The 25457-nt window shown below is 43.7% G+C and overlaps 1 protein-coding gene across 1 annotated transcript in view; it reads right to left on the bottom strand.

The window, feature by feature from the left end:
• The window catches only part of SUSD4 (sushi domain containing 4), a 234182-nt gene extending 222379 nt beyond the window's left edge, over positions 1 to 11803 (bottom strand). The window contains exons 1-2 of the mRNA XM_006871147.1: positions 11730 to 11803; positions 10970 to 11146 (exon numbers count right to left, since the gene is read on the bottom strand). Of these exons, the coding sequence (XP_006871209.1) occupies positions 10970 to 11111 (142 nt within the window). The 5' untranslated portion in view covers positions 11112 to 11146; positions 11730 to 11803. The remainder of the gene's footprint in view (positions 1 to 10969; positions 11147 to 11729) is intronic.
• Between the last annotated feature and the right edge of the window lie 13654 nt (positions 11804 to 25457).

Below are 25457 nucleotides of genomic sequence, written 5' to 3'. Positions count from 1 at the left end.
CTGTACAGGGTCGCTATGAGTGGGAACCGACTCCAAGGCACATAACAACATTAACAACAACATATCTCTATAGGAGCAGAAAGCCTCATCTTTCTCCTGCAGAAATGCTGGTTGTTTTGAATGGCTGACCTTAGGGTTAGCAGCCCAACTGGTAACCACCAGAGGTCCTCAAGCACAAGTTAGCAAAAGTTATTTTCAGTGCTTGTCCAAATCACATGGATAAGAACCACTCCAACAAAGGTGGTCACACTGAGAATAATAAATGTTTTGGAGGGTCATCCTAAGGGGACAGTGATGGTGGTGACTGTCAATATAGAGGTCCTAGAGACCCGCCATTTGTTTTCTCACCTCTGGTCCTGCTCTACTCACCTTCCTCAAAGAGCCACACTTCCAAGTAGTGTCACAGGGTCCAAGCCCCTTACCTGTCTTCACTCAGATCTCAAGTTCAAGCACTGCCTTCACTCTAATTATCTTGGGGGTTTTGAATTTTTGTTGTTGTTGTTATCATTGCTGTTTGCTTATTTATGGTTTTTTTTTTTTTTTTTTTGGTCACAGCATAAAAGAATTCCCTTATACCAAGGTTCCAAGACATTTGATCATTGTAGCTTAAAGAAAAATGTCTAAACTGAAATGAAATTAAGAGAAACATAATGCATGTAGAAATTGATATTTCCATTCCTTGACATGCTACAGAAAAGGCTTTAAACTAAAAAGAAGGATAATCTGGGTCACCATGCCTCCCTTTGGGTTGGCTGATCTTGTACAAATCATACTGAATCTCTCTGTGTCTTAGATCCTTTCCTATGGGATGAGGAGAAATTAGAGGACCTACCTGGTACACAAAGGAGCAAATCGGGCTGCTAACCTCAAGGTCGGAACCGACTCGAAGGCACTTAACAACAACAACAACAAACCTCAAGGTCAGCGGTTCAAAACTACCAGCCATTCCACAGTAGTAAGATAAGGATTTCTGCTCCCATAAAGATTTACAGCCTCGGAAACCCTGTGCAGGGTGGCTATGAGTGGGAACCGACAACACAACATATTACAACAACAACAACCTGGTACACAACCAGGGAGATTAAATGAGTTAATGGAAGGACAGTGAAGAAAACAAGGTTGACACATAGTAACACTCTCTACATGCTTATGATTAGTAATAACACTTTCAAAACTTTCATCACTCACTCAGATGTTAGCCAATTTAAGGCTCCACCCTACCTTTTCGAACCACCCATACATTAGGAACAGTGGAAGAGCTTGTTCTTGTGCAGGTGGGCTAGTAAATCCATGTCATCTCAACCTCATACAGTGATGGAGATTAGGTCACTTCTTAAACATCTGGGTAAAATGTATCTGATGTATGAGAACAGGCATCCTATCTGTCCTAGATATTGCGGCTAGTTTTGGTGAAACGTGATTGTATGCACACACAGATTTAAAAGCCTATTCTTCTGTCCCTTTCTTTTTCAATTCAGAGACCCTGGTTCCAATGACCTGTTTAGATGTAGTGTTGTTGTGTGTGACTATTTCAGTTATAAAATACCAAATGAGCTTTCAAAAAATAAGGCAAGGATAAAGAGAAGCAGCCTGGAAAATCACTTTTCGCATCAGTATCAGTAACTGAAACGAAAAATTAAATTAAAAGCGTATGTGGGGGAAAAATGCAAGCCTCTTGCATTCAAACTTTTGAGAAGAATCCGGCCCTTACTTGTCTGTTTCTTCAGAAGCAAGAATTACAAACACTTACTGGGGTATCCCCAGGGCATGCAGCAGATACTCCACAAAAGACAGATGGCTAGAAAGGATAAAAAACAGAGTCCGCCTTATCCAGAATTCAGAACACATCACATGACTAAAATCACAGAATCAGACAATGTTGTCATTGTTTAGCTGCCGTCAAGTTGGCCCCTGACTCATGGTGACCCCCTGCACTACAGAATGAAACACCACCTGGTCCTGAGCCATCCCCATGAGTGGTTAGAGATTGGACAGCTGTGACCCATGGGGTTTCTTTCATCTGATTTTCCAGAGATTGCTTCCCAGGCCTTTCTTCATAGTCTGTCTCAGTCTAGATGCTCCACTGAAACCAGATAGGTGGGTGGAGGTTAAACAAAAGACACATAGGCCGGGATTTTGGAACAGGTTTCTTACATGGCAGAAAAGAGTTCTAACACTAAATCACCACTGTCTCATCAAACAATGGTAGTAAGAGAGAAGGCACTGGGTCAAGGAGGAGTCAAACTGTCCAAAACTACATAATTAAGAGGTCACACACAGTGAGCCCAGTCAAGAATTCGAGACCTCCATGTCATTCCATAGCTGCCCATTTAAAAGCACGTCTCTTGGGCCTCTTGGAAGCATTTGAAATATGCCTCTGACTCAAGGAACGGAGTATAATTCAGGTGATTTTCTCCACATATCCAATCAATATATACTAGAGAGAGACTTTCAGCGATACACATCCAGACTCTCAGGTATTAATGAATCCCTGATTCTCTCTCTAACTTGCTGCCTCTTCAAGTTGCTAAGAAAAGAAATTGTTGTTGTTGTTGCTATTGTTAAGTGCTGTCATCAAGTCAGTTCTGAATCACAGCAATCCTGGATAGCATTTCTGAGGAGCAGCTGGTGAGTTTGAACCGCTGACCTTGCAGTTCAAGTCAACTTTGCGGGCCAGTGCATTAACCCACAGCACCACCCCAGAACTCCAAGACAAGAAATTAGCTACTTGTTGTATGAAATCTTTCGTATGAAACCTAGACTTTAAGTTTTTACCTTGTAATTAGATCAAACGGGTTTTCACATGCTTCTATTTAGGTGGCCTTTTTTGAAGAAACATAGTATATAATTTGAAAAGTTGAGACTTTGCTTACAGATTGAGTTCAGTACAGTTTGAAACCATAGCTTTATGCATAACATTGCATGAAAAACTTAAACCCTACCAAGAAAACTGTTTTTGAAAAATAAAACATCAAGAAACCAGCATCCCCCAAATCAGTGAATCAGTCAGAAAGCATTGTTCCTGCCTAGGAGTCCAGATGGCACAGTGGTTAAAATGCTTGGCTGCTAACCAAAAGGCCCAGAGTTCAAACCCATCAGCTGCCCCATGGGAGAAAGTTGTGGGAGAAAGTGCTTCTATAAAGATTAACAGCCTTGGAAACCTATGGGCAGTTATCCTCTGTCTTATGGGGTTGCCCTGAGTTGAAATCGACTGGACAGCAGTGATTTTGCTTTGTGCTTTATTAGTATACAACCCAAGTGCTACGTCCACATGGTCCATACAAGACTACTGTCATAACGTGGGTGTGCAGAGAGGGTGCCCTAAGTCAGAGAATTGGAAACAGAGGAAGGAACGCTAGCACAGCTCAGATGGTATTCTGCTCCAGCTCTAAACCCTTCCCAGGGCTCCCTCCGGCCTGCTAATTGGGACTGTTTTGATGGGGTTCTAACCTATTTGTCTTCTTTATCCTACTTAGTCCCCTGAGGGTATACTATGTTTTAGAGGAACCAAATTATCCTCTGCTCTCTGAGAAGTCCAACCATGTTAGCTCTGGATCCTTGTATAAGACATTTCTCCCTCTGAGATGCCCCAACTCCTGCCTCCCTCAGATTCCATCCTATGTGCTCTTTTCTAGAGCCTTCCCTGATTCCTCCTCCAACCTCTGGGACTACCTCCAAGTGAATGAGGCTACAACTGCCATGAAACTCATGTACTTTTATAACTCATCCATGACATTTACTTTCTAAATTGTACAGTAGTAATTAGAGGATGTTGGTGGTTCAGTGGCAGAGTTCTCCTCTTCCATGTGGGAGATGCAGGTTCGATACCCAGCCAGTGCACCTCAAGTACAGTCACCACTTGTCTGTCACTAGAGGCTTGCTTGCTGTTGTGATGCTGTAATGCAGCAAATTACTTGATATAGATCTTCTAGCTGGTCTTTGTTATCCCTACCAAATGACTGGGTTGTTGTTAAGTGCCATTGAGTAGGTTCTGTATAGGGTTTCCCAGGAGTGGCTGATGGATTTGAGCCACTGACCTTGCAGTTAGCAACCCAGAGTTTATCCTACAGCACCATACCAGACCTCGAAATGACTGGATATTGTTCTTGTTGTTGTTGTTAAGTGCCTTTGAGTCGGTTCTGACCCAAAGCAATGCTGTATAGGGTTTCCAAGAAGCAGCTGTTGAGCTTGAACTGCCGACCTTGCAGTTCAAACCAACTTTGCAGTCCAGCGCATTAACTCACTTTGCCAGACCAGGACTCCAAAGGGCTGGATAGGACTATGCAAATATGACGTGTTTGTGACCCACCAAGTAGATTGGATAGCTTGCTAAGAATGTAAATAAGTTGTATGTCACCAATGTGGGGTGAGAGCATGCAATTAGGGTTTATAGAACTCTAACATGGGGATTGGTCAGTTTTGCCATCCTGGCTTCAAATGAGCCATCTCAAAAGCAGGAAAGAAGATCTCACTACCATCAAGAAAGAAGAGCCAGTAAGTGGGACAGAGGTAAATGATGATGTATGCACAACCTTAGAAAAACAGGTTTGGGACACAGGGATTGAGGCATGGTTTGAATGAGCAAAAGAGGGGAATAATGTTAAGATGCTTGGCTGTCTTTTGAATCTTGGGTTCCTTTGCCTACCATTGTAAAATAGACACTTGAGGGGGAGAGAAAGAAATAGCCAGAAACATTACAATAGAAAGACTGTAAGTCCGTCTTCAGCCTATAACTGATCGGAATACCTTAAAGGGGGCTAGAAATTGCCCAGTCAAAGAGGCTTGCTGTGGAGCCTCTGTATTACATAAGACCATAGGTGGAATCCAGAATCATCTGAGGTGGGAAATTTCTACTGGAAAGGATGAGTAGACCAGCCTGGAGTGGCTAGAAGACCCGAAGATACTTCGTGAAAGAAAGACTGGCAGGAAAAATCAGAATCAATAACAGCAGTCTCACTGATTACTACAAGAACAAGTAAGCTGTTCGCCCGGAAGTCATCAAGGCAAGTGGTTGGGTACTATCAGAGCAAACTCCCTTCCAAGACTGAAACTCAAGGGGAATACATGAGCAGGCATGTGGTCTGGCTGGTGACCACATTGGTTACCGATAAGGGGAAAAGGGGTAAACAACAGCAATAAAGTTGGGAACTAAGTCCAACCACATTCAATAGACCCCTATGAACCCAGATAGAGACCTGGATGGCCAGCAGTATTGCAAGACCCGGGGACTCCCCAGAGGCAATAACATGGCCACAAAGGACTAGAGCAGAGAGTGAAGCATCCGGCTGATATGAAGTGAGGGGAGATGCACAAGAACACCCATACTTGCAGATAATACCCACTTAACCTGGCTTCGATGGCTGGATGATCAGAACTCAACTAGAAGAAGAAAGAAGAGGGGGGAAAAAAAAGTAACCTGTTACAATTTGATGAGCTTTACCTATACTTATGGATGTAGTAGCTCAAAAAAAGGGAACAAATCTTTACAGTGAGGATCACTTCCACCCCCTTGGTACACAGGGTTGACAGGGATGGGCAACTTAGACATTGGCTACCCAAAATGGGGGTGGCCTATAAAGGCAAGAAGTGACTGACTTACAAGCTTTCAAGAGAGAGCCTAGTTCCAGACAGGGCAGGGGTAGGTAAAATCTCCACTGGATGATTTCCAGTCTGTTGGCATCAGATTGGAGAAAGGAAATGGGGATAAGACTCTTGTGGTACAATAGTGAATAACTGCCATCAGGACTGACTGTGAGGGTCTGAAATGTAGAGGTAGATGTTTTGTAACAAAAGGGGAGTGACTGATTTTGCAGTCCAGGAGCAGAGGTCCTTGGGATCATCAAGTGAGAAGAGCAGAGAGCGGGACCCTACTCAGAGACGCAGTGACGCCAGGGATGGAGGCCAAGACGATGATGTAGATACATACAGCAGCTGGGGACACTGGACTCAGGGAGGGAGAAGGGCTGTGTGTACCCTTTGGTTATTTGATGATGCATGGAGGGGACTGTAATCATTGCAATATGAAATATGATGGGATGAATTTAAAACTGATGTTCTCCCATGTAAACTATCACATAATTAACAATAAAAACTGTGTGTTGAAACCTCCTTGATCCAAGAGACAGAAGGCTATAACATCAGAGGAGTGGCCGAGAAGCAATAGCAGTAGAACCAAGAGCACAAGACAGAGCAGTGGGCTTCCTAGGCCATGTCAAGAGTAAACCTGAGTGCCTTCAGGCAGGGGTTTACTTGTGGCCTGAGATGCCTTTACACTTAATCAGGGGAGCCAGGCTTACCAACCCATGGTACCCAAAGAATTGAGTGCCTTCAATCTGAGGCTTACTTAAGGTTGAGTGAAGTGCCCTTGGGACACTTATTTAATTTATTTATTTTAATGTTTTATTGTGAATTATATGATAGTTTACATGGGAGAACATTAGTTTTACATTCATCCTATGGTATATTGTTTCATTGCTATGGTTACAATACCCTCCATGCATCATCAACCAATCACAGAGTAAACCCTACAAGCCTGCCCCCACCCCCCCACCCCCAGTCATCAGCACACAGCCCCTCTCCCTCTCTGGGTCTAAAGCTTGGGACACTTATTGACAGTGCTGAAAGAACTTTGTAACACTGTCCAGACAGGGTACATGCCAAGGTACATGACTGAGAGGCCGAGGACCAGAGAGAGGCATGCCTGAGGGCATGACTGAGAAGAGGCACACCAGACAGAAGAATTGCAACCTGAACATTTACAATCCTGAACTTTAACCTGTTCATTTCCTTAATGAACCCCATAATCATGAGTGTGGTTTGGATTTCCGTGTGGCCGTTGCAATGAATTACCAAACCCAGCAGAGAAGTAGACTGTGCCATGGGAGGGGCAGTTGGCATGAGGATTGGTACAGAAGGCCGGAGGGTAGAAGTATGTCTGATTCAGCCTCATAGGAACCCGCCTTGGGTTGATGTTCAGTTTGATTCTCCTTCCTGCTTGTGAAGCTGCAGGTGATTGACACTGCCCCCACACTATATTTCCAGATGCTAAACAGTGTTCAGCATACCTTCAAGGCTAAGATGGACTAGAAAGAAAGGCCTTGAGATGTCCTTCTGAAAATCAGCCAGTGAAAACCCTATGCAACCATATCATGCATGGGTTTGCCATGTGTTGGGGGCCAACTTGACAGCAACTACTTGACAGTAATTTGAGAATCTTTTTATTTCCTCTCAGTGAACATTAGCTGAGCATCTACTATAGTCTGACACTGTGATGGGAGTCGAAGGCACGAAAATGAACCAAGTAAAAGTTCTTACCCTCAGTCAGTTTACAGTTTAATGAGTGAGATGATGCTGTGTTGGATGGTTATATTTAGTGGGATCTGAGCTCAGGTGAAGGGAGTCCTTATTGACCATGAAAAGCATATGAAAGAAAATAAGACTTTAAAGTTGAGCCTTAAAAAGAACTTAGTTCACTAGACATAAAATGGAGCATAATGGAGAGTTTTTCTAGGTAAAAGGAACTTTCTATGCAATAGTGCCTGGCACAGGGAGAGGGTTGTTGTTGCTGTTGTTAAGTGCCGTTGAGCCAGTTCCAACTCATAGTGACCCTGTACAGGGTTTCTGAGAAGCAGCTGGTGAGTATGAACAATACTTATTCTACAGTACCACACCAGATCTCCCCTGCCTCCCTAAAAACCTAGTATTAGTGCTCTCAGCTATCTGATCTTAGAGGTCCCAAATGAGAGCCTTTTGTCCAAATTTACAGAAGACAACCTGAAGAGAGCCACCCACAAGGAACCTCAGGCTCATGAAAGCTCTGATAGGGCTCAAAGAATAGAATCAAATCTCTGGCTTTCTAGGACACCACATTTTGGTTTTGATGGTAGTTCTTTTTCTCCCTATTCTTCATGTGATCATTTTCTCAATTTTCCCCTTTCTAGTTCAGGCTTTTTCTATAATACTTTTATTGGGCACATTTTTTTTTTTTCTCCTTCCTAGCTGAGACTATTATATCTTGCTATTGTACTGTTCCTTTCCCATTGAAAGCAATCAAAAATGAAAATCCACATTTTAGAACAGTGTCTAAATCCACATTTTAGAACAGTTTTTGTGGATGAAAACCAGAAAGCGCTCTCTAGGGACTGGTTTTCAGCTCTACATCGACCCAAAGGTTGAGTACTTGGTGAGAGAGACTTCTCCAGCATATGCCATTTGAATTTGGTAATTGAGAGTGATGGAACAAAGTGTGGAGTCAGAGCCAACTTATATTTTAAAGAATGAATGCCTTAGTTGAAAGCCTTGCTAATCAAAGTATGGTCTGTGAACCAGTAAGTAACAAAAGCCTTGTCAGGGAGCTAGTTAGAAATGCAAAATCCTAGGCCCCACCCTAAGACTGAATGAATGAATTAAAATTAACCTTTCAAAATATCCCCAGGTGATTCATATGTACATTCAGAAATTCTGGTGTGGCACTATGGGTTAATGCACCAGACTGCAAAGCCATTTGAACTGCAAGGGCAGCGGTTCAAGTTCATTAGTCATTAGTCGCTCCTCAGAAACCCTATGCAAGGTCATTATGGGAACGGCATTTAACAACAACAACAACAACAACAACAACAACGTGCCACCACAGCATAAGCATTCAACTCCAAAACTGGTTTGAACCACAAGGTCTGTTGTTCAAACTCACCAGCCAGGAACCTTATACAGAGTCTCTATGAGTTGGAACGACTCAATGGTACTTGCCAATGTCTACAGACATGAACCAACTAGATAGATGGCACTTAACAAAGACAAAGTCTACAGGCATAGAGTCTGGGAGTGACACTGTAGGATAAGCACTGTAGTACTAGCCACAAGGTGGGCGGTTCAAACCCATCAGCCGCTCCTTGGAAACCCTGTACAGAGTCACTATGAGTCAGAACTGACTCTACCGCACTTAGCAACGACAGCAACATCTACAGAACTCTAAAGAGAATTTGCTCTTATTCCATCCTGAAATATAATTTGCTTTTACCCACCCCCCAAAGAACAAATATCTCAGTATAATGAACTTCACAAGACATTCCCCACCACCTTTCTCCATCCAAGCTGTTTATGCATAGAGGAATTCTGAAATGATAAATATTCTTCTAGAAATCAGTCTGTGCCTGAAAGAGCCTCTCTGCAGTGCATGAGTACCTCAAAAGAAAAGAAACGGCTCTGAAACTGAGGAGAGAGGCAACTCTTACTCCCACCCTCCTCTTCAAGGCTTTGGGTCTTTTGTCTTGATGTGTTTCCTTCTATGCAGAGACGGATAAAAGATGTGCTGTATGAACCTCCCAGGCGACTGACATGACAGCTAGGGGATCATGCTGGGCACCGAACTCAGAGATCCTTTGAGGAGAATGCTCAACACAAATGGGTGGAACCCAGAGCACATCCAATAAGAATTGTCAAGACAAAAGGTGGATGAGCCCCGACACATGATTCTACCTACAGGGGATAAATGAACCAAGAAGAAGGAAAATCATGTGGACCTGGTTTGAGGAAAAGAAAACTAGGCAACAAAAGAGAAGAGGGGAAGAAATGTGCCAGCCCCACTCCACCTTGCTCTGCCCACCTGTGCTCCCTCATTCATGAAGCTGTGTTAATGTCCAGGGCACGGCAGAGTCCTGGCAAGGTGCCCAACACTTGGCCTGTTCTTTTATGAAGAAGAAGCCTGGCTTAGCGATATCTCTCCAACAATACCAACACCAAAAAAGTTGCCCCTTATTACAAAACAAAAGCAAAACCAGGTTCCCAACAAAGTGTCTTCTCAATAATTCTGACAGGTATGCACATCACAACAAGCTCTGGACAGATTTCTAAATGCAACACCAGCGTTATTGATTGCTCTGTGTTAAAGTCCAACTTGTTATTCCTTCCCCTACTTCTGAGTTTTCCATCTTTACTTTTAAAGTCTCTGAAACATCAATATTTTAAAATACCAAAAAAAAAAAAAAAATGGTTTATTTATATCAATCAATACTTGTTTCTCGACCATTTATAATTGATTTGTATATAAACAGCATATATGGTTAGACAGCAAACATGGTTCATGTCCACATCAGCCAGCCCTCCTCACTGGAAGTTTGGAATGGACAGCAATGATGAACAGCAATAAGGAATGGAAGTTGGGAGGCTTTCACGTTCTGAAATTCGGACAGAAGCTCCATCTGTCATCCTCTACCACAACCAAAAGATAGCCGCCCCCTTCTCCAGCACCAAGTATGTTATAAATTAGACGCCTCCAGAGACTGAGGCTATCTATTTCCTTTCAGCTCACTTCCCCTTCATACAAGAGCACTTGACTTTTCCCCCTGTAAATCAGACCTAGATAGGAAAGCAATTTTCCAGACGCACAGCTGAAGGAAAACCTCTGGCTGCCCTCCCCACCCCCAACATGCACAGACATGCTGGCACACACCACTTTCCAAGGAAATGAAGAGAAAGTTAACTTTCAAATAAACCTGTTCTTCAGGCCAGAACGGCCATGTTTTCAGACCCTTCCCATTCATAAACATGGCTCTTGCAACTCTTGCCTAAATACAGATAGGGAAATCTAACCTGTCTGCTGAAGACAGAGGCGGGGGTAATAGGTACCTAAACACTGTTAATCTCAAATGCACCACTCTCCCCCTGTCTCTTGACCAAAGTGAGAATAAGGAGGGAAGCTTTGTTGTCTTTCCTTCCCATAAGCCAGGCTGGGAGGTTGTTGGGAAGCCACAATCAGAATGTGGTGGGCGAATGTGTGCGCCCACGGGGAAATTACAGGGAACTCCGGGGTTCTGAAGAGTGTGGTTTCAGACTGCGGCACTTGAGACCCACGGGTTCTCAGGTACCCCTAAAGTCTGGTTGTACGTGAGCGGGCAAGGCTCTCTAGCCAGAGCGGCTTCACCTCCCCTCCGGGGTTGTCTCTAGTCCTCCGCATCACAGCGGGGTCACTCACCCCCGGTGAGCTGTGCAGGTCCGAAGCACAGGGCTAGCTGAAACCACAAAATCACGGCTAAGAGTCTCTGGGGGGATTGAGGCTGTTGCTGCTGCTGCTCTAGAAATCCATCTCCATTGCTCGGGTTCATTCCATGATACATCTTTCATCCACAGAGGGCATCCGGCTTGCAAGAGTCTGCAACCAAGAGCGGAACACAATGCTTCAGGCTGCTGGGGCTCTGGGGCCACACTCCCCTTCCTCCGTCCGAGACCCCGGTGCCCTGGCTCCTCGGTCTCCATCCCCGCTGCAACCCCATGCAGCCCCCGCCCCCTTTCCCACGGCGAGCTCCCCGCCCCCCGCGCGGGGGTACATTGAGTAACAACCGCCGTGGGATGCTGCGCGTGCGGGAGGGAAGGAGAAAGGGAAGAGGGGAGGGATTCGCGCACATTGGCTCTGCGCTGGTCCCTAGATCCAGCGGTTGTGACCATAACAAGAAAGTCTACAGCCTCCCAGCATCTCCGGGTTGAGCGACCACTTTTCCCTGGGCCTACACATTTCACTCTTGCAAATCTCACAATGTGGCACTGGATCCCCCTGCTACTTCTCAGGCTTTCCGCTGAATCGTGATAGGTCCTATTGCTACAGTCCCCAAAGAGAATTCTCTGAGCGGTCCAAAAATTCCTTCCTTGAAGAGTAAAAAGCAGACACCAACTCCCTCTCCCTGGCCTGCGCGCTCTACCCCGAGATGGGAAGCCCCTTCCCGGGTTTGCGGGCTTACCTGTGGGGCTCATGCATGTAGCTTCCTTTCCTCCTCCGCCTCCTCCCCCCGCCAGTCTCACCCGCATCTGTGCGCGACCTCTACTACCGCCGCTGCGCGAGCGAGCGAGACAGAAACCTCGGCGGCGGTGGCGCCCGGCTCCAGCTCCCCCTTCCGCGCTCTCCCTCCCCAGGCTCCAGCGGGCTAGCGGGAGGCTGCGGGGGGAGGACGGCAGTCTGGCCGCGCGTCCCCGAGGATGTGCCGCGCGCGCGGTACCTGAGCTCGGCAGCACGCGCAGCGTCGGCGACGCGGAAAGAGGGAGGAGGAGGGGCGGGGTAGTGGGCGCGGAGGCAGGGGAGCGCGCGGGCACGCGCCTAGGCCGTCTGAGCTGGAGCTGCAGAGAAGGAGGGGGACCCGCGAAGGCGGGGAGGGGGGAAGGGACCCGCGCCGCCGCCGCGACCAATGGGAAGCCCGCGCGCCTGCACCTGTCGGGGTGCGAGGTGTCCTGCGGCCGCTCTCACAGGTACCCACTGGTGCCCCTTCCGGGGCACTGGACGGCGGCTCCCTGCCCCTCTGTACGCGAGCCCCGGTGCTCGCCGCGGCCTCCGCTTGTCCTCTGTGCCCCCGCGCGCCACTCGAAGAGCGGCTTCTCCTGGGACTGCTGCCGCGGAGACGGCTTCAACCAGGGTGGTGAGAGCGCGCGACCTGCCTGGCTCCCCACCCTAAGGCCCTCACTATTAACGCGGTTAACTTGGAGTCGGGAGCAGGGAAAGAGGTGTCAATGGTGAAGGTCGCTTATCTTCCAGCGGTAACACCCTCCACCCCCTACGTCGAGGCTTTGATTGTTCCCTGGGAGCCAGAGTGACAACCTGAGGAGACTGAAACCCTAGCCTCACCTTTGACATTTTTCTGTTTGCGAGCCGCTGACGTTGAATGTAAGGATTCCTAAAGAGTCTTGGATATACACTAACCCTTGTGAGCCTCAGCAGAGAAGGGAACCCTAGGGCAGAGAATCAGTAGGATAATTGGTGCCGCTAGCAATGTTGTGTAAGGGGGAAGGAGGAGTGGAAAGGGAGGCTTCTAGGATCTGGGGTCGAAACCCAAAGAGTCAACACTTGGTGGAGGGAGTTCTACAGCAGAGACAGTGCCTTCTGTATGCGGTTTCTGGTGCCCACGTGCGCTCCGCAGCGGATGCCTTTCTCACTCCCCACCAGTTTGACCCATTACAGTGTTTCCCAAAGATTGGTCCCCTCAGCTTTCTAGACTCCGTGGGACAACGTCAGCCATAACAGTTAAGGGGTGTGAGCTAATGAGGTGATGCCAGTAGGCAGCACTTTAGAACCCATTGCTGTTGTTAAGTACCTGGAGTCAGCCCCACTCATAGCGGCCCTCAGCACTATCCTGTCCTGCTCTATCCTCACAATCCTTGTGTTTGAGCTCCTTGTTGCAACCACTGTATCAATCCATCTCCTTGACGGGCCTTCCTCTTTTTCACTGCGCCTTTATTTACCAAGCATGATGGACGACTAGTGCCTCCTGATAACGTGTCCCAAAAACATTCATTGAAGTCTTGCCATCCTTGCTTCTAACAAGCATTCTGGCTGTACTTCGTCCAAGACAGATTTGTTTTTTCTTCTGCAGTCCATGATAGTTCCAATATTTTTCACATTCTTTTGCAGCAATGTACGGCTGTGAAAACGATGTTGCTGATACCAAAATCAGCCCTTGTTTCTTTCAGCTTTCCCCAAATCTCACATACCGATGGTAGTTGAGAAATTATAGCATTAATCTGTTGACTTTCACTGGGAGTAATTTTTACAAATTCTTTCAGGTTACATAGCTTATAGTAGATAAATCAAGATCAATGTGTTTTTACTTTGTAAAATTTAAATGAGAGCGTTGCACAGAATAAGCTTAAGATTTCAACAGCACAAATTTTTATTGCCTTGTACTTTGGGTTTCCAAACTCTAGGTTGTCTACCTTTCTATATATCTAAGGTCATATGACTGCCCTCAACAGTTTGAACATTTATTTCACTTTTATCTCAGTACATATTCTAATATCTTCCTTGGCTTTGTTAAGTGCTATCCAGTCAGTTCCAACATATAGTGACCCTCTACAGAGTTTTGAGGCTGTAAATCTTGCAAAGCCTCTTCTTTCTCCCACAGAGTGGCAGATGGGCTAGAACTATAAACCTTGTGGTTTGCAGTTCAGTGTTTTTTTTCCCTACAGAACCACTATGCTGCCTATTTTTTCTTATAGTCATTAAATCAATAAAAGCTCAAAAAATTTTGTGACCATGAACATATTTCTACAATCAGAAAAGATATATCTGAAGACTATTGAAATCTGTTTTCCATCTGGCATAAATCTGTTTGTACAAAGAATGTCAGGATTAGAAGGAATGTCCAAGTTTATCTAGTCCAAACACCTTGAGGCCCCTGTCTGGTATTTCTAATATGTGCTTATCTAGTCTTGTTAAATACTTCTTCAGGAAGCCATTTACGTTTGCCAATAGCTCTCTTAGATAATGAAAACCAAACCTGGAAAAAAAAAAAAAAAAATGTCATTGAGTTGACTGACTTATGGGGACCCATGTGTGTCCTCAAGCTGAGGGAACTGAAGAAAAAATTCAAGCCTTGACTTTCGTTATTGAAAGATTCTCTGGGCAAAGTATTGAATGATGCAGAAAGCATCAAGAGAAGATGGAAGGAATACACAGAGTCACTGTACCAAAAGGAAATGTTTCATGTTCAGCCGTTTCAAGAGGTAGCATATATGATCAACAGCCAATGATACTGAAGGAGGAATTCCAAGGTGCACTGAAGGAATTGGCAAAGAACAAGGCACCAGGAATTGATGGAATAAAAATTGAAGTCTTTCAAGAAAGTGAAACTCACTCATCTATGCCAAGAAATTTACAAGACTACTATCTGGCCGACTGATTTGTGCCCATTCCAAAGAAAGGTGACCCAATGGAATGTGGAAGTCTCTTTGATACCCCATGCAAGTAGAATTTTGCTAAAGGTAATACAGAAATGGCTACAATCATACATTGACAGAGAACTTCCAGAGGTTCAAACCGGATTCCAAAGAGGCCATGGAACAAGGGATATCATTGCTGATGTCCGATGGATCTTGGCTTAAAGCAGAGAATATCAGAAAGATGTTTACCTGTGCTTTATTGACTATGCAAGGCTTTCGATTGTGTGGATCACAACAAGCTATGGACAACATTGCGAAGTATGAGTATTCCGGAACACTTAAATTGTGCTCATGAGGAATCTGTACCAGGACCAAGAGGCAGTTGTTCGAACAGAACATGGGAACACTGAATGGTTTAAAATTAAAAAAGGTGTGCTACAAGGTTGTATTCTTTCACCATACTTATTCAGCCTGTTTGCTGAAGTTGGGTTATATGAAGAAAAACGTGGCACCGGGATTGGAGGAAGACTCATTAACAACCTGCTATATGCAGATGATACAACCTTGCTTGCTGAATGTGAAGAGGACTTAAAACATTTACTGATGAAGATCAAAGAGCACAGCCTTTGGTATGAATTACATCTCAATGTAAAGAAAACAAAAATCCTCACCACTGGACCAATAAACAGTATTCTTATCAATGGAGAAAAGATTGAAGTTGTCAAGGACTTCATTCTTCTTGGATCAACTATCAACTCTCACGGGAAGCAGCAGTCAAATCAAACAATGTATTGCATTAGGCAAACCTGCTGCACAAGACCTTTTTAAAGTGTTGAAGAGCAAAGATGTCAGCTTGAGGACTAAGGTGCACCTGACCCAAACCATGGTATTTTCAATAACCCCATATGCATGTGAAAGCTGGACAGTGAATAAGGAGACTGCAGAAGAATTAATGCTTTTGAGTTATGGTGTTGGAGGAGAATATTATGGAAGAAGCGCAGCCAGAGTGCTCCTTAGAGGCCAAGATGGCTAAACTTCATCTCACATACGTTGGACATATTTTCAGGAGGGACCAGTCGCTGGAGAAGGATATCATGTTTGGTAAGGCGGAGGGTCAGAGAAAAAGAGGAAGACCCCCAATGAGACGGATTGCCCAACTGGCAGCATCGATGAACTCATCGATGTGTGGCCACAGTAGTGAGGTTGGCCCAAGATCGGGCAGTGTTATGTTCTGCTGTGCATAATGTTGCTATGGGTCTGTGCTGACTCGATGGCACCTAACAGCAACAACATGTGTGTCAGAGGAGAACTGTTCTCCTTAGGGTCTTCAATGGCTGATTTTCTAGAAGTAGATCACTGAGCCTTTTTTTCTGAGACACTTCTTTGTAGTTTCCAACAGCCAGCCTTTCACTTGGTAAATGAACCCTTACCTGTTTGTATCACCCAGAGAGTCCATTCTCTTATTAAAAAAGAAAAACCAAAAAAATGAAACCAGTAGCCATCAATCAGTTCTAAATCATGGCAACTCCTTGTGTGTCAGAGCAGAACTGCTTCACAGAGATTTCACAGCTGTGACCTTTCAGAAGCAGATCACCAGAACTTTTTTTTCACCCAGACACTCTGTTCAAACCATCAATCATTCTGCTGATAGTCGAATTCTTACTGTTTGCACTACCTGGGCCTCTCTCTTATACTGAACTGAAATCTACCTCCTTCAAACATTTTGCCACTGGTTCGAGCTCTTCCCTCTGGGTCCACACAGCAAATCAAATTCCTCTTTCTGATGATATAAGCACTTCATCCATTTGGGAATGGCTTCATGTCCCCTTGGATCTTTTCTTCTCTGGGTTAAGCAAAGAGACTTCCTTCTATGTGAAGATCCCTGGACTCCTCATCAGCCTTATCTTCATTCTCTGGATGTGACTCCATTGCTCAGTGGCCCCCACTTCCAACAATCAAACTTTGTATTCAGAAAGAGGTCTGCCCATTACACAACTGGACTGGTAATCCCTATATTATGAATTATGCAATGAATGGAGCCCTGGAACTCTGGGTTAAGCATTGGACTACTAACTGCAATATCATTGACTCAAATCTTCCAGTTGCTCCACAAATATGAAGATATCCACTCCCATAAAGATTTACAGTCTCAGAAACCATAGCGAGCAGTTCTATTCTTCCATATAGGGTCGCTATGAGTATCAACTCAATCGCAGTGGATTTTATTATCATTATTATTAATAATAATGCTATTTAAGAAGACTAGCATTTTCAGATGAAGGTCAAAGACTACAGCTTTTGGTATGCATTATATTTCAATGTAAACAAAGCACAAATCCTCACTATTGGACAAATAAATAATATCAAGATAAATGGAGAACAGATTGAAGTTGTCAAAGACTATTTTGCTCAGATTAACCTTTAACACTCATGGATTTGCTAGTCAGGAAATCAAACAATGTATTGCATTAGGCAAATCTACTATGCAAAGTCTCTTTAAAGTTTTCAAGACATCAGTTTGAGGACTAAAGTGAGTCTGACCCAAGCCATGGTATTTTCAATAACCTCATATGCATGTGAAAGTTGGGCAATGAGTAAAGAAGACTGTGTATTTATAGTGATGGAGAAAAATATTAAAAGTACCATGGACCACCAAATGGACAAACTAATCTGTGTTGGAAGAAGTACAGACAGAATACTACTTGGAAGCTAGGATGGACAGATTTCGTCTCTCATACTCTGGACATATCAGGAGGGACCAGTCCCTGAAGAAAGATATCATGTTTGGTAAAGTGGAGGTTCACCAGAAAAGAGGAAGACCCCCCAACCACCACCAGGATGGATTGGCACAGTGACATCAGCAATGTGCTGAAGCGTAGCAATGATTGTGAGATTGGCACTGGACCAGGCAGTGTTTCGTTCTGTTGTGCATAAGGTTGATATGAGTCGGTACCAACTCAACAGCACCTAACAGCAACAACAACAACAGTAACAGCATTTTCAGGACAGGTACAGCATAGCATTTAAATTTTTTTTTTACATTATCTCACCACAAAAGCTATGCTTATCTTACAAATGAGGACGGTGAAGACAAGGAGAGTAAATGTCTTTACTGAAAACCAGCCAGCCAGTAGAGACCTCAGACTTGAATCCAGGCCTGTTTGACTCCATCCTAATAGTTTTTCCTCCATTTCATGACTGTTTCTATGAATACCTTCTACTTCAAGGAGTCTACAAAACAGGTTATCCTGACTATAATTTGGTGTGTCTATTTCTCCAGAAGAGGAAGTGATTAGGGCAGATAGATAGATGGCAGCAGGAAGGAATAGCTTACTTCCTACTAAGTGGAGAAAACATATTTTATCTCTGCTCATCTCAGAAAAGAGTCCATTCCAATTCAATACCAATGAGGAAGGGAGCTGAGCCAAACCATGAAGTCCACCCACCTCCACCCTTTCTCTCGCCCTCCATTCATGAAGATAGAGCTTGTGTTTCCCCCTGTCTTTTCATTAGTTTTCCACTTCCCATTCCCATCTCCTCTCTGTATGCTGTACTCTAGAATTATTTTTTAAAGCATACTGAAAATCTTTTGTTATGGCTGGACTCTGTGACTGCCCTGCTCGTGGCCAAAAAATGTAATTCAAAATATATTAATTGAGCATTAAACCCTATACAGGGTCGCTATGGGTCAGAATCAACTCAACAGCACTTAACAACAACAACCAACTTTTCTAGGTATTGGGGCCAGGGTGAACAAAGTAACAAAATACTCTGCCCTTGAAGAGCTTACATTCCAGTTAAGGAAGACAAATGATAAACAAAATTAGGAAAATGTTTACTATATCAGATGGCATTTAGTGATATGCAAAAAAACAAGTCAAAGAAGAAATAAAGCAGCTAAGCTACTCTAACAAAGTGACCCATACATTCAGGAACTTAAAGAGAAGTTTATTTCTCTCCTGTAAATGTCTGACCATTCTAGGCAGGTGGGGATGTCTGCTCCATGGAGTCATTCAGGGGCCCAGATTTCTACTTTCTCATGGCTCTACCATTCACTAAAGGAGCTCTGGTAGTGTAGTGGTTACAAGTCAGGCTGCCAACCTCAAGGTCAGCAGTTTGAAAGTACCAATGGTTCTGCAGGAGAAAGATGAGGCGTTCTGCTCCAGTAAAGATTTACAGCCTCAGAAACCCTGTGCAGTGTCACTATGAGTCAGAACCAACTCCACGGTACTAACAACAACCATTCATTAAGGCATTGTCTTCAGCTGTGGTTAATCACTGGTACATCTGGAGTTTAGCTTGAGGAAAAGTGAACAAGTAATGAAGCACAAGGCCAACAGACTTCATTTCAGGCAAGAAAGGCAAACATTACACAAATTAATTTTCTTACATATCATTAGTGAGAACCTAGTCACATGATTGTATCTACCTGCAACGGAAGCTGGGAATTGTACTTTTTTTTTTTTTTTTTTTTTTTAGTGAAAATATATACCCCAAATCTACCAGAATTGATTCTGACTCATTGTGGCCATGTCAAATAGAGGAGAACTACTCCCTAGGGTTTCCGAGGCTGTAAATCCTTACAGAAGTACTGCCTCATCTTTCTCCTGTGAAGTGGCTGGTGAGTTCCAGCTGCCGAACCTTCAGGCTTAGCAACCTAATTAATGCTTAATCCAAAAACATACACCCAAATATACACCTAAAAACAAACTGCTGTCAAGTTGGTCCTGACTCATATTAACCCTGTAGGGTGGAGTAGACTGTCCCATAGGGTTTTCAGGACAGTGCACTGGACTGCAAGTTCAGTTTGAATCACAAGGTCAGCGGTTCAAACTCACCAGCCTCTCCTTGGAAACTCTATACATGGTCACTATGAGTAGGAACTGACTCGATGGTACTTAACAATAACAACAATCTTTGTAGAAGCAGACTGACATATCTTTCTTCCACGAATCAGCTGGTGATTTGAACCACCAACATTTTCTTTAGCAGCTGACCACTTAACCATGGTGCCACCAGAGCCCCTTTATATACAACAAAACATACAGCAAGTCAACAGTTTCTACATGAACCATTCAATAAAAGTGAATATACTCTTCAAGTCATGAAACCATTCTGGTTATCCTTTTCCAAAATATCTCACCACCAGGAACATATATTCACTATATCCTAAGTAAAACTTCCCTCTCCACCCCCCATCCCTGAAATGAATAACTTCTGGTTTTGTTTTGTTTTTGTGGGGTTTTTTTGGAGTGTGTTTGCTTATTTTATATAAGTTAGAATATACTGTATTTGTTCTTTCATGAATGACTGATTTCATCCAGCATGTTCTTAAGGTTTACCCATGTGTGGCATCATCAGAACTTCATTCCTCTTTATTGTTTCATTTATTGCTTGTGTAAACTGCATTTTGTTTATCCATTCATCAGTTGATGGACATTTTAGTTGTTTCTATCTTTTGTCTGTTACCAGTAATGTTGCAATCAACATTGGTATGCATAGGTCTATTCCTCTCTCTGCTTTCAAGTGTTTGGCGTATATACTTAAAAGTGGAAATGCTGAGTCACATGGTAGTTCTATGTTCAATACTTTGCGGAATCACTAAAGTGTTTTCCACAATTTCTGTACCAGTTTACAGTCCCACCAGCAACGAATGAAGATTCCTGTTTCTTCAGTCTTAACAATACCTTATGTTTTCTGGTTTTAATATGTGTTTATTGTTGTTGTTATCTGTTTGTTTTATCATTACCATTCTAATGGGAGCAAGATAGTGTCTCAGTGAGGCTTTGAGTTGTAATTACATAATGGCTAGTGGGGAGCCTAATGGCTCCATAGGCTAAACACTGGACTTTGAGCCACAAGGTCAGTGGTTCAAGCCTGTGATCTCTTCCTTGGGAGAAAGATTTACAACCTCAGAAATCCTATACAGGGTCACTATGAGTTAGAACCTGCTCAACAGCATTTAACAACAACAACAACAATGGCGAATGAGAGTCCTGGTGTGGTGCTGTAGGATGAGCACTGGACTGCTAACTGGAAGGTCGGTGGTTCAAACCTACCAGCTGCTCCTTGGAAAATCTGTACAGGGTGGCTATAATCCCGAAGCAACTCAACAGTACTTAACAACAACGACGACTAATAACTTCAAGCATCTTTTAATGGGCTTGTTGGCTATTTGCATATCTTCTTTGATGAAAAGTCTGTTGAAGTCCTTTGTCCATTTTTTATTGAGTTGTTTGTCTTTTGATTGTTAAGTTGTAGAAGTATTTTATAAATTTTGGATATTAGACCCTTACCAGACTTGAAACACAAAGTAACTTTTCCATGAACTGTTTGAAGCCCTCTCATATAACTCCCAAAAATAAATATATAGTCTTTCTTGGGCAGCAGAGTGACCGGGAAGAAGATGAGAATGGCATGGAGGGGGCATCCTGGGACAGGTTCTTTGCCTATACAAGGAGAAAGGCTGTGGTTTTCAATAAAGTGGAGGGTGAAGTTCTCACTGAGAAGGTGACACGTTAAGTACAACCTGCAGGAGGAGAAGAATGAACCATGCAGTTTTCTGAACATTCCAGGGAGAAGGGAGAGCTAGTGCAAAATCCTGAGGTAGGAGCATGTCCAGTACATACAGGAAATAGGAAGTAGGTCAGTGTGACTGGGATGGAATGAGTGACATGGAGACCCAGAGGGGATGAGGTCCAAGAAGTGAAGAGAGGCCTGGTTAAGATGACCTTCCAGACCTTTGGCATGGATCTGACTCTTACTCAGAGTAAGAAGAAAAGCCCTGGGATGTTTGTGAGCAGAAAGGCAAATGCTGGGATGTGAACAGGAAGTGACTTACTTGAGAGACTGTATGTCTAGCATCCATAAGCTCCACTCCACACTTTCTGTGTGACCTGTGGCCCTTTCTTCCTTCCTGGGCCCCTCTTAGCTCCTGTGCACCTGACACCTCAGAGCCTGCTGCTCACCTTTGATGCCACACTGCTTCTACCCAAATTTGTTGTTAAGATTCCAACTCATGGCGACCCTGTATAGGGTTTCCCCAGAGAGGCTGCTGAGTCTGAGCCCTTGTGGTTCAAACCGACCTTATGGTTGAGTGTGTATCCCATAGCACCACAGTGAGTGCCTAAAAATCACATCTTCTGTGTCTCCCATGACCCACACAAGCCCTCCAGGATCAAATGAAATGTAACTATAACAGTGAGGTACTTGCCTGCTTGTGTCCCTGGATTAATCCAGAGTTCTCTTAAGAGCTCAAATCGTTGGTCTACTTGGTCTACCTATTGCTGAGCATCATGTCTGAAACACAGTAGAACAACTGATCTTTATTTTCTGAGTTAGTAAATATTAGAATGAAAGGATAGGAGCTCTGGTGGTACTATGGATTCCACAATGGGCTGCTAATCACAAGGCCAGTAGTTCAAATCCACCAGTCACTCCGAGGGAGAAAGATGAGGCTGTCTGCTTTCATAAGATTTACAGTCTCAGAAACCCTATATAGGATTGTCACTCTAAGTCTGAAACCAATGGATAGCAGTGGGTTTGGTTAGAAGGAGAAGGTAACTTTTCCACCAATCTCTCCCTACATTGGAAACTAGAGACTGAGGCCAACTGATGTTCTCTCTTCTCTGTTGGTTCCCTAAATTTTGCACATCCAGGAACACATACAGTCATTTAATAAGCATTTGACATAGTAGCATGGTAGTGGATGCTGTGTTCCAGTGCAGATCTAGAGTTTTCAAATCTCTTTCTCTTATCTCAGTTGATCTACCCTGGAGGGACTACACATTCATTGAGGAGACAAGCTTCATTCTTGATTCATTCAATGTACACTTAACAGGGTACCTGATGTGTTTCAGTCATTGTGTTAAGTACCGAGGATTTTTAAAAAGAACATGAAAAACATCTATCTCCAACAAGTTTGCAATCTATCAAAAGTGTTGGATAATAAACCTGCAATTACAGTATCATGTGATAAGTGTTAGTATTGGCAATCAGATTGGACAGGGTGCTCTGGAGAGGGCTCCTGAAAATGACACCATGTATACGGTGTGAGTAGGTGTGTGTGTGTGTGTGTGTGTGCGCGCGCGTGAATCTTTACAGTGAGTTTTGTTGGCAGAAGGAACAACCTTTGCAAAGACCACAGGGTTTGTTGACCCAGGTGGGGACAGAGACCAAGGATGGGGTTTAGAATGTGAATTCTAAATGCCAAGACATAAAGCTTTGGAGAAACTGGGCCATATCAAAAAGTTCTGAGAAAACAAGTCATGCAGGTTAAGTTTGGTTTGTATCTACACATAAAGGGAGAAGACCCTGGAGAAGTGGGAAGAAATTGGATAGGTACTACTCACCATGGGCCTGTATATACAGGGCAGGTGCTCATCATCATTGATTAATTGGAGCATGACGATTAAAACAGCAAAATTGTTTTCACCCATCAGATGGACTATGAATAAAAGCTTATAGTATCAAGTGTTTGATGATGTTGGAAAAGGAGCCCTGGTTAAACGTAAGACTGCTAACTGAAGGTTGGTGGTTCACATCTGCCAATCACATCACAAGAGAAAGATGTGGCAGTCTGCTTCTGCAAAGATTTACAACCTTGGAAATCCTTTAGGGAAGTTCTACTCTCTCTAAGTCTGAATCAACTCCATGGTAATGGGTTTTATTTGGCTATGGTGATGATGGAGAAAGAAAATTTCTATTCCTGTTAGTAGTTGTTTTGGGGTGCTGCCAAGTTGGTTCCAACTCATAGTGATACTGAATAGAGTTTCCATGACTTAAATCTTTACAGAAGCAGAAAGCTTCATCTTTTACCAAGGAGTAACTGGTGGATTCGAACTGTTGAGCTTGCAACTAGCTAACTGCTGGTAGATGTGTAAGTTATTGCTGTTAAGTGCCGTTGAGTCTATTCCAACTCATCATGACCCTATAGGACAGAGTAGAACTGCCCCATAGGATTTCCTACCCTGTACACTTATGGGAGCAGACCACCAGGTCTTTTCTCATGGTGGGTTTGAACCACTGACCTTTTTAGATAGCAGCAGAATGCTTAATTGTTGTGCCACCAGGGATCCTTACTGCCACTACAATGGAGGATAAACAGTGTCGAAATTGAAAACATCCCTATCCCTTAACATTATAATTGGATCATTCCGTATCTATCCTAAAGAAACACTGGTGTATTTGAGGCAGGCATTTCATCCATTAAATGAAGATGATGACAATAGTTGTGTCATACAGTACTTGAGGGAGTTAGCTAGGTCTGCACCAGTAACACATGAGAAGAGTGCCCAGTACATAGTAAGTACTCAGGAAAGCAGGTTCAAGGATCTTCACTGCAGATATTTTCATCATAACAGAGAACTGAGACAACCTGAATCAATGAAATGACTAAATAAATTGTGGTAGAGTGACACAATGGAATATAATGTGGCTACTCAGAATGAATTATAGTTCTGTGTAGGAACATGGAGCGTTCTATGAAAGTATTGTGGAGTGAAAGGAGCAAATGGTGGAACAAAGTGTACAGTCAGATATGATTGATTATAAAACAGTCCCGTAGACTTCCTATGGACTTTTGTGAACACAAACTACAAAGGTCTGAAATGAACACAGCAGTGGGTTACTTTCAGGTTGCCAAGAGATGATGGGAGAGCTGGAGTGGAGTGGTCAAAGGATACTTCAGTTTTATTTTCCTGATTTTTAATTTGTGTGTGTGTGTGTGTGAGGAAACTATTATGGAATTCTTAGGTAATTAAAAATTCATTTGAAAGGCACAAGAAAAGATGACAGTGAGACAAGAACATCAAAGGGGAAAAGAGGGCAGGGGTAAACCTGGAGCTTAACGACCTGTAGTTGACTTTAAGAGTACCATGTGCTGATGATAAATGTTTGAAAATAAAAATAATGACGGCATGTCTACATAAGGACTGCTTTGACTGGAAGCTTTCCCTTGGAAGGAGAGGGAGGGACCTCTAAATGACTTTGCCATTTACTTCATGATCCTTCCTGAGCCCGCCTCCAGAGTTTCCTCTGTACTTGAACAAGTCCCACAGTGTGCGCCTGCAGTTCCTTGCTGGGGTTGTTGGGATCGTATTTCCCACGGTCTCACTCTGGAGACTTCATAATCCCACACTTTATCTTTTGGCAGGAAGCTGGATTTTAAAATTTTTTTTGTAGTAGTTGAAAACCAGTTGCCGTCAAGTTAATTCCAACTTTTGGTGACTCCATACATGCCAAAGTAGGACTGTGCTCTGTAGGATTGTTGATGACTAGTAGTCTTTCTTCTGAAGCAGCTTTGGGTGGATTTGAACTTCCAGTCTGTTGGTTAGCAGCCATGTTTGTTAATTAAAACTACTTTAACACAGGCCAAAACAACTTACTGAAGTTTATTTCTCTTTCCTAGAGCAGCATAGTGCCGTTTTTGCAGGTCAGTGATAGTGGGACAAGGAGTTGACTGGGAATGAAAGCAAATGAGAGAAAGTAGTCAGATGCTCAGTGAAATGCTCAGTGTCTTCTCCCCACTTGGTTTGGGAACTGATATGGAAGGGTGAGAAACAGACTACATCTACCACTGCAGTCATGAACACATGAACTCAGGCAGACACCATATTTCTTTAAAAGATGGTTTCCAAAAGTCCCTGGTCTTCGCCATTTCAGCCCATGGGGGAAGAAGACTGTATGGACCAGGCCTAAAAGTGGCCCGCATCTCTTCTACATAGATTCCATTGGCCAGAACTAGGTCACATGGTCAACTAGTCACATGATCACACAAAGCTCTCTCTCTCTCTCTCTCTCTCTCTCTCTCTCTCTCTCTCTCT

Source organism: Chrysochloris asiatica, unplaced genomic scaffold (genome assembly GCF_000296735.1).
Source record: "Chrysochloris asiatica unplaced genomic scaffold, ChrAsi1.0 scaffold00161, whole genome shotgun sequence".
Classification (NCBI taxonomy): Eukaryota; Metazoa; Chordata; class Mammalia; order Afrosoricida; family Chrysochloridae; genus Chrysochloris; species Chrysochloris asiatica.
Note: the sequence above shows the minus strand (reverse complement) of the source record. Positions and strands in the feature narration are given on the sequence as shown.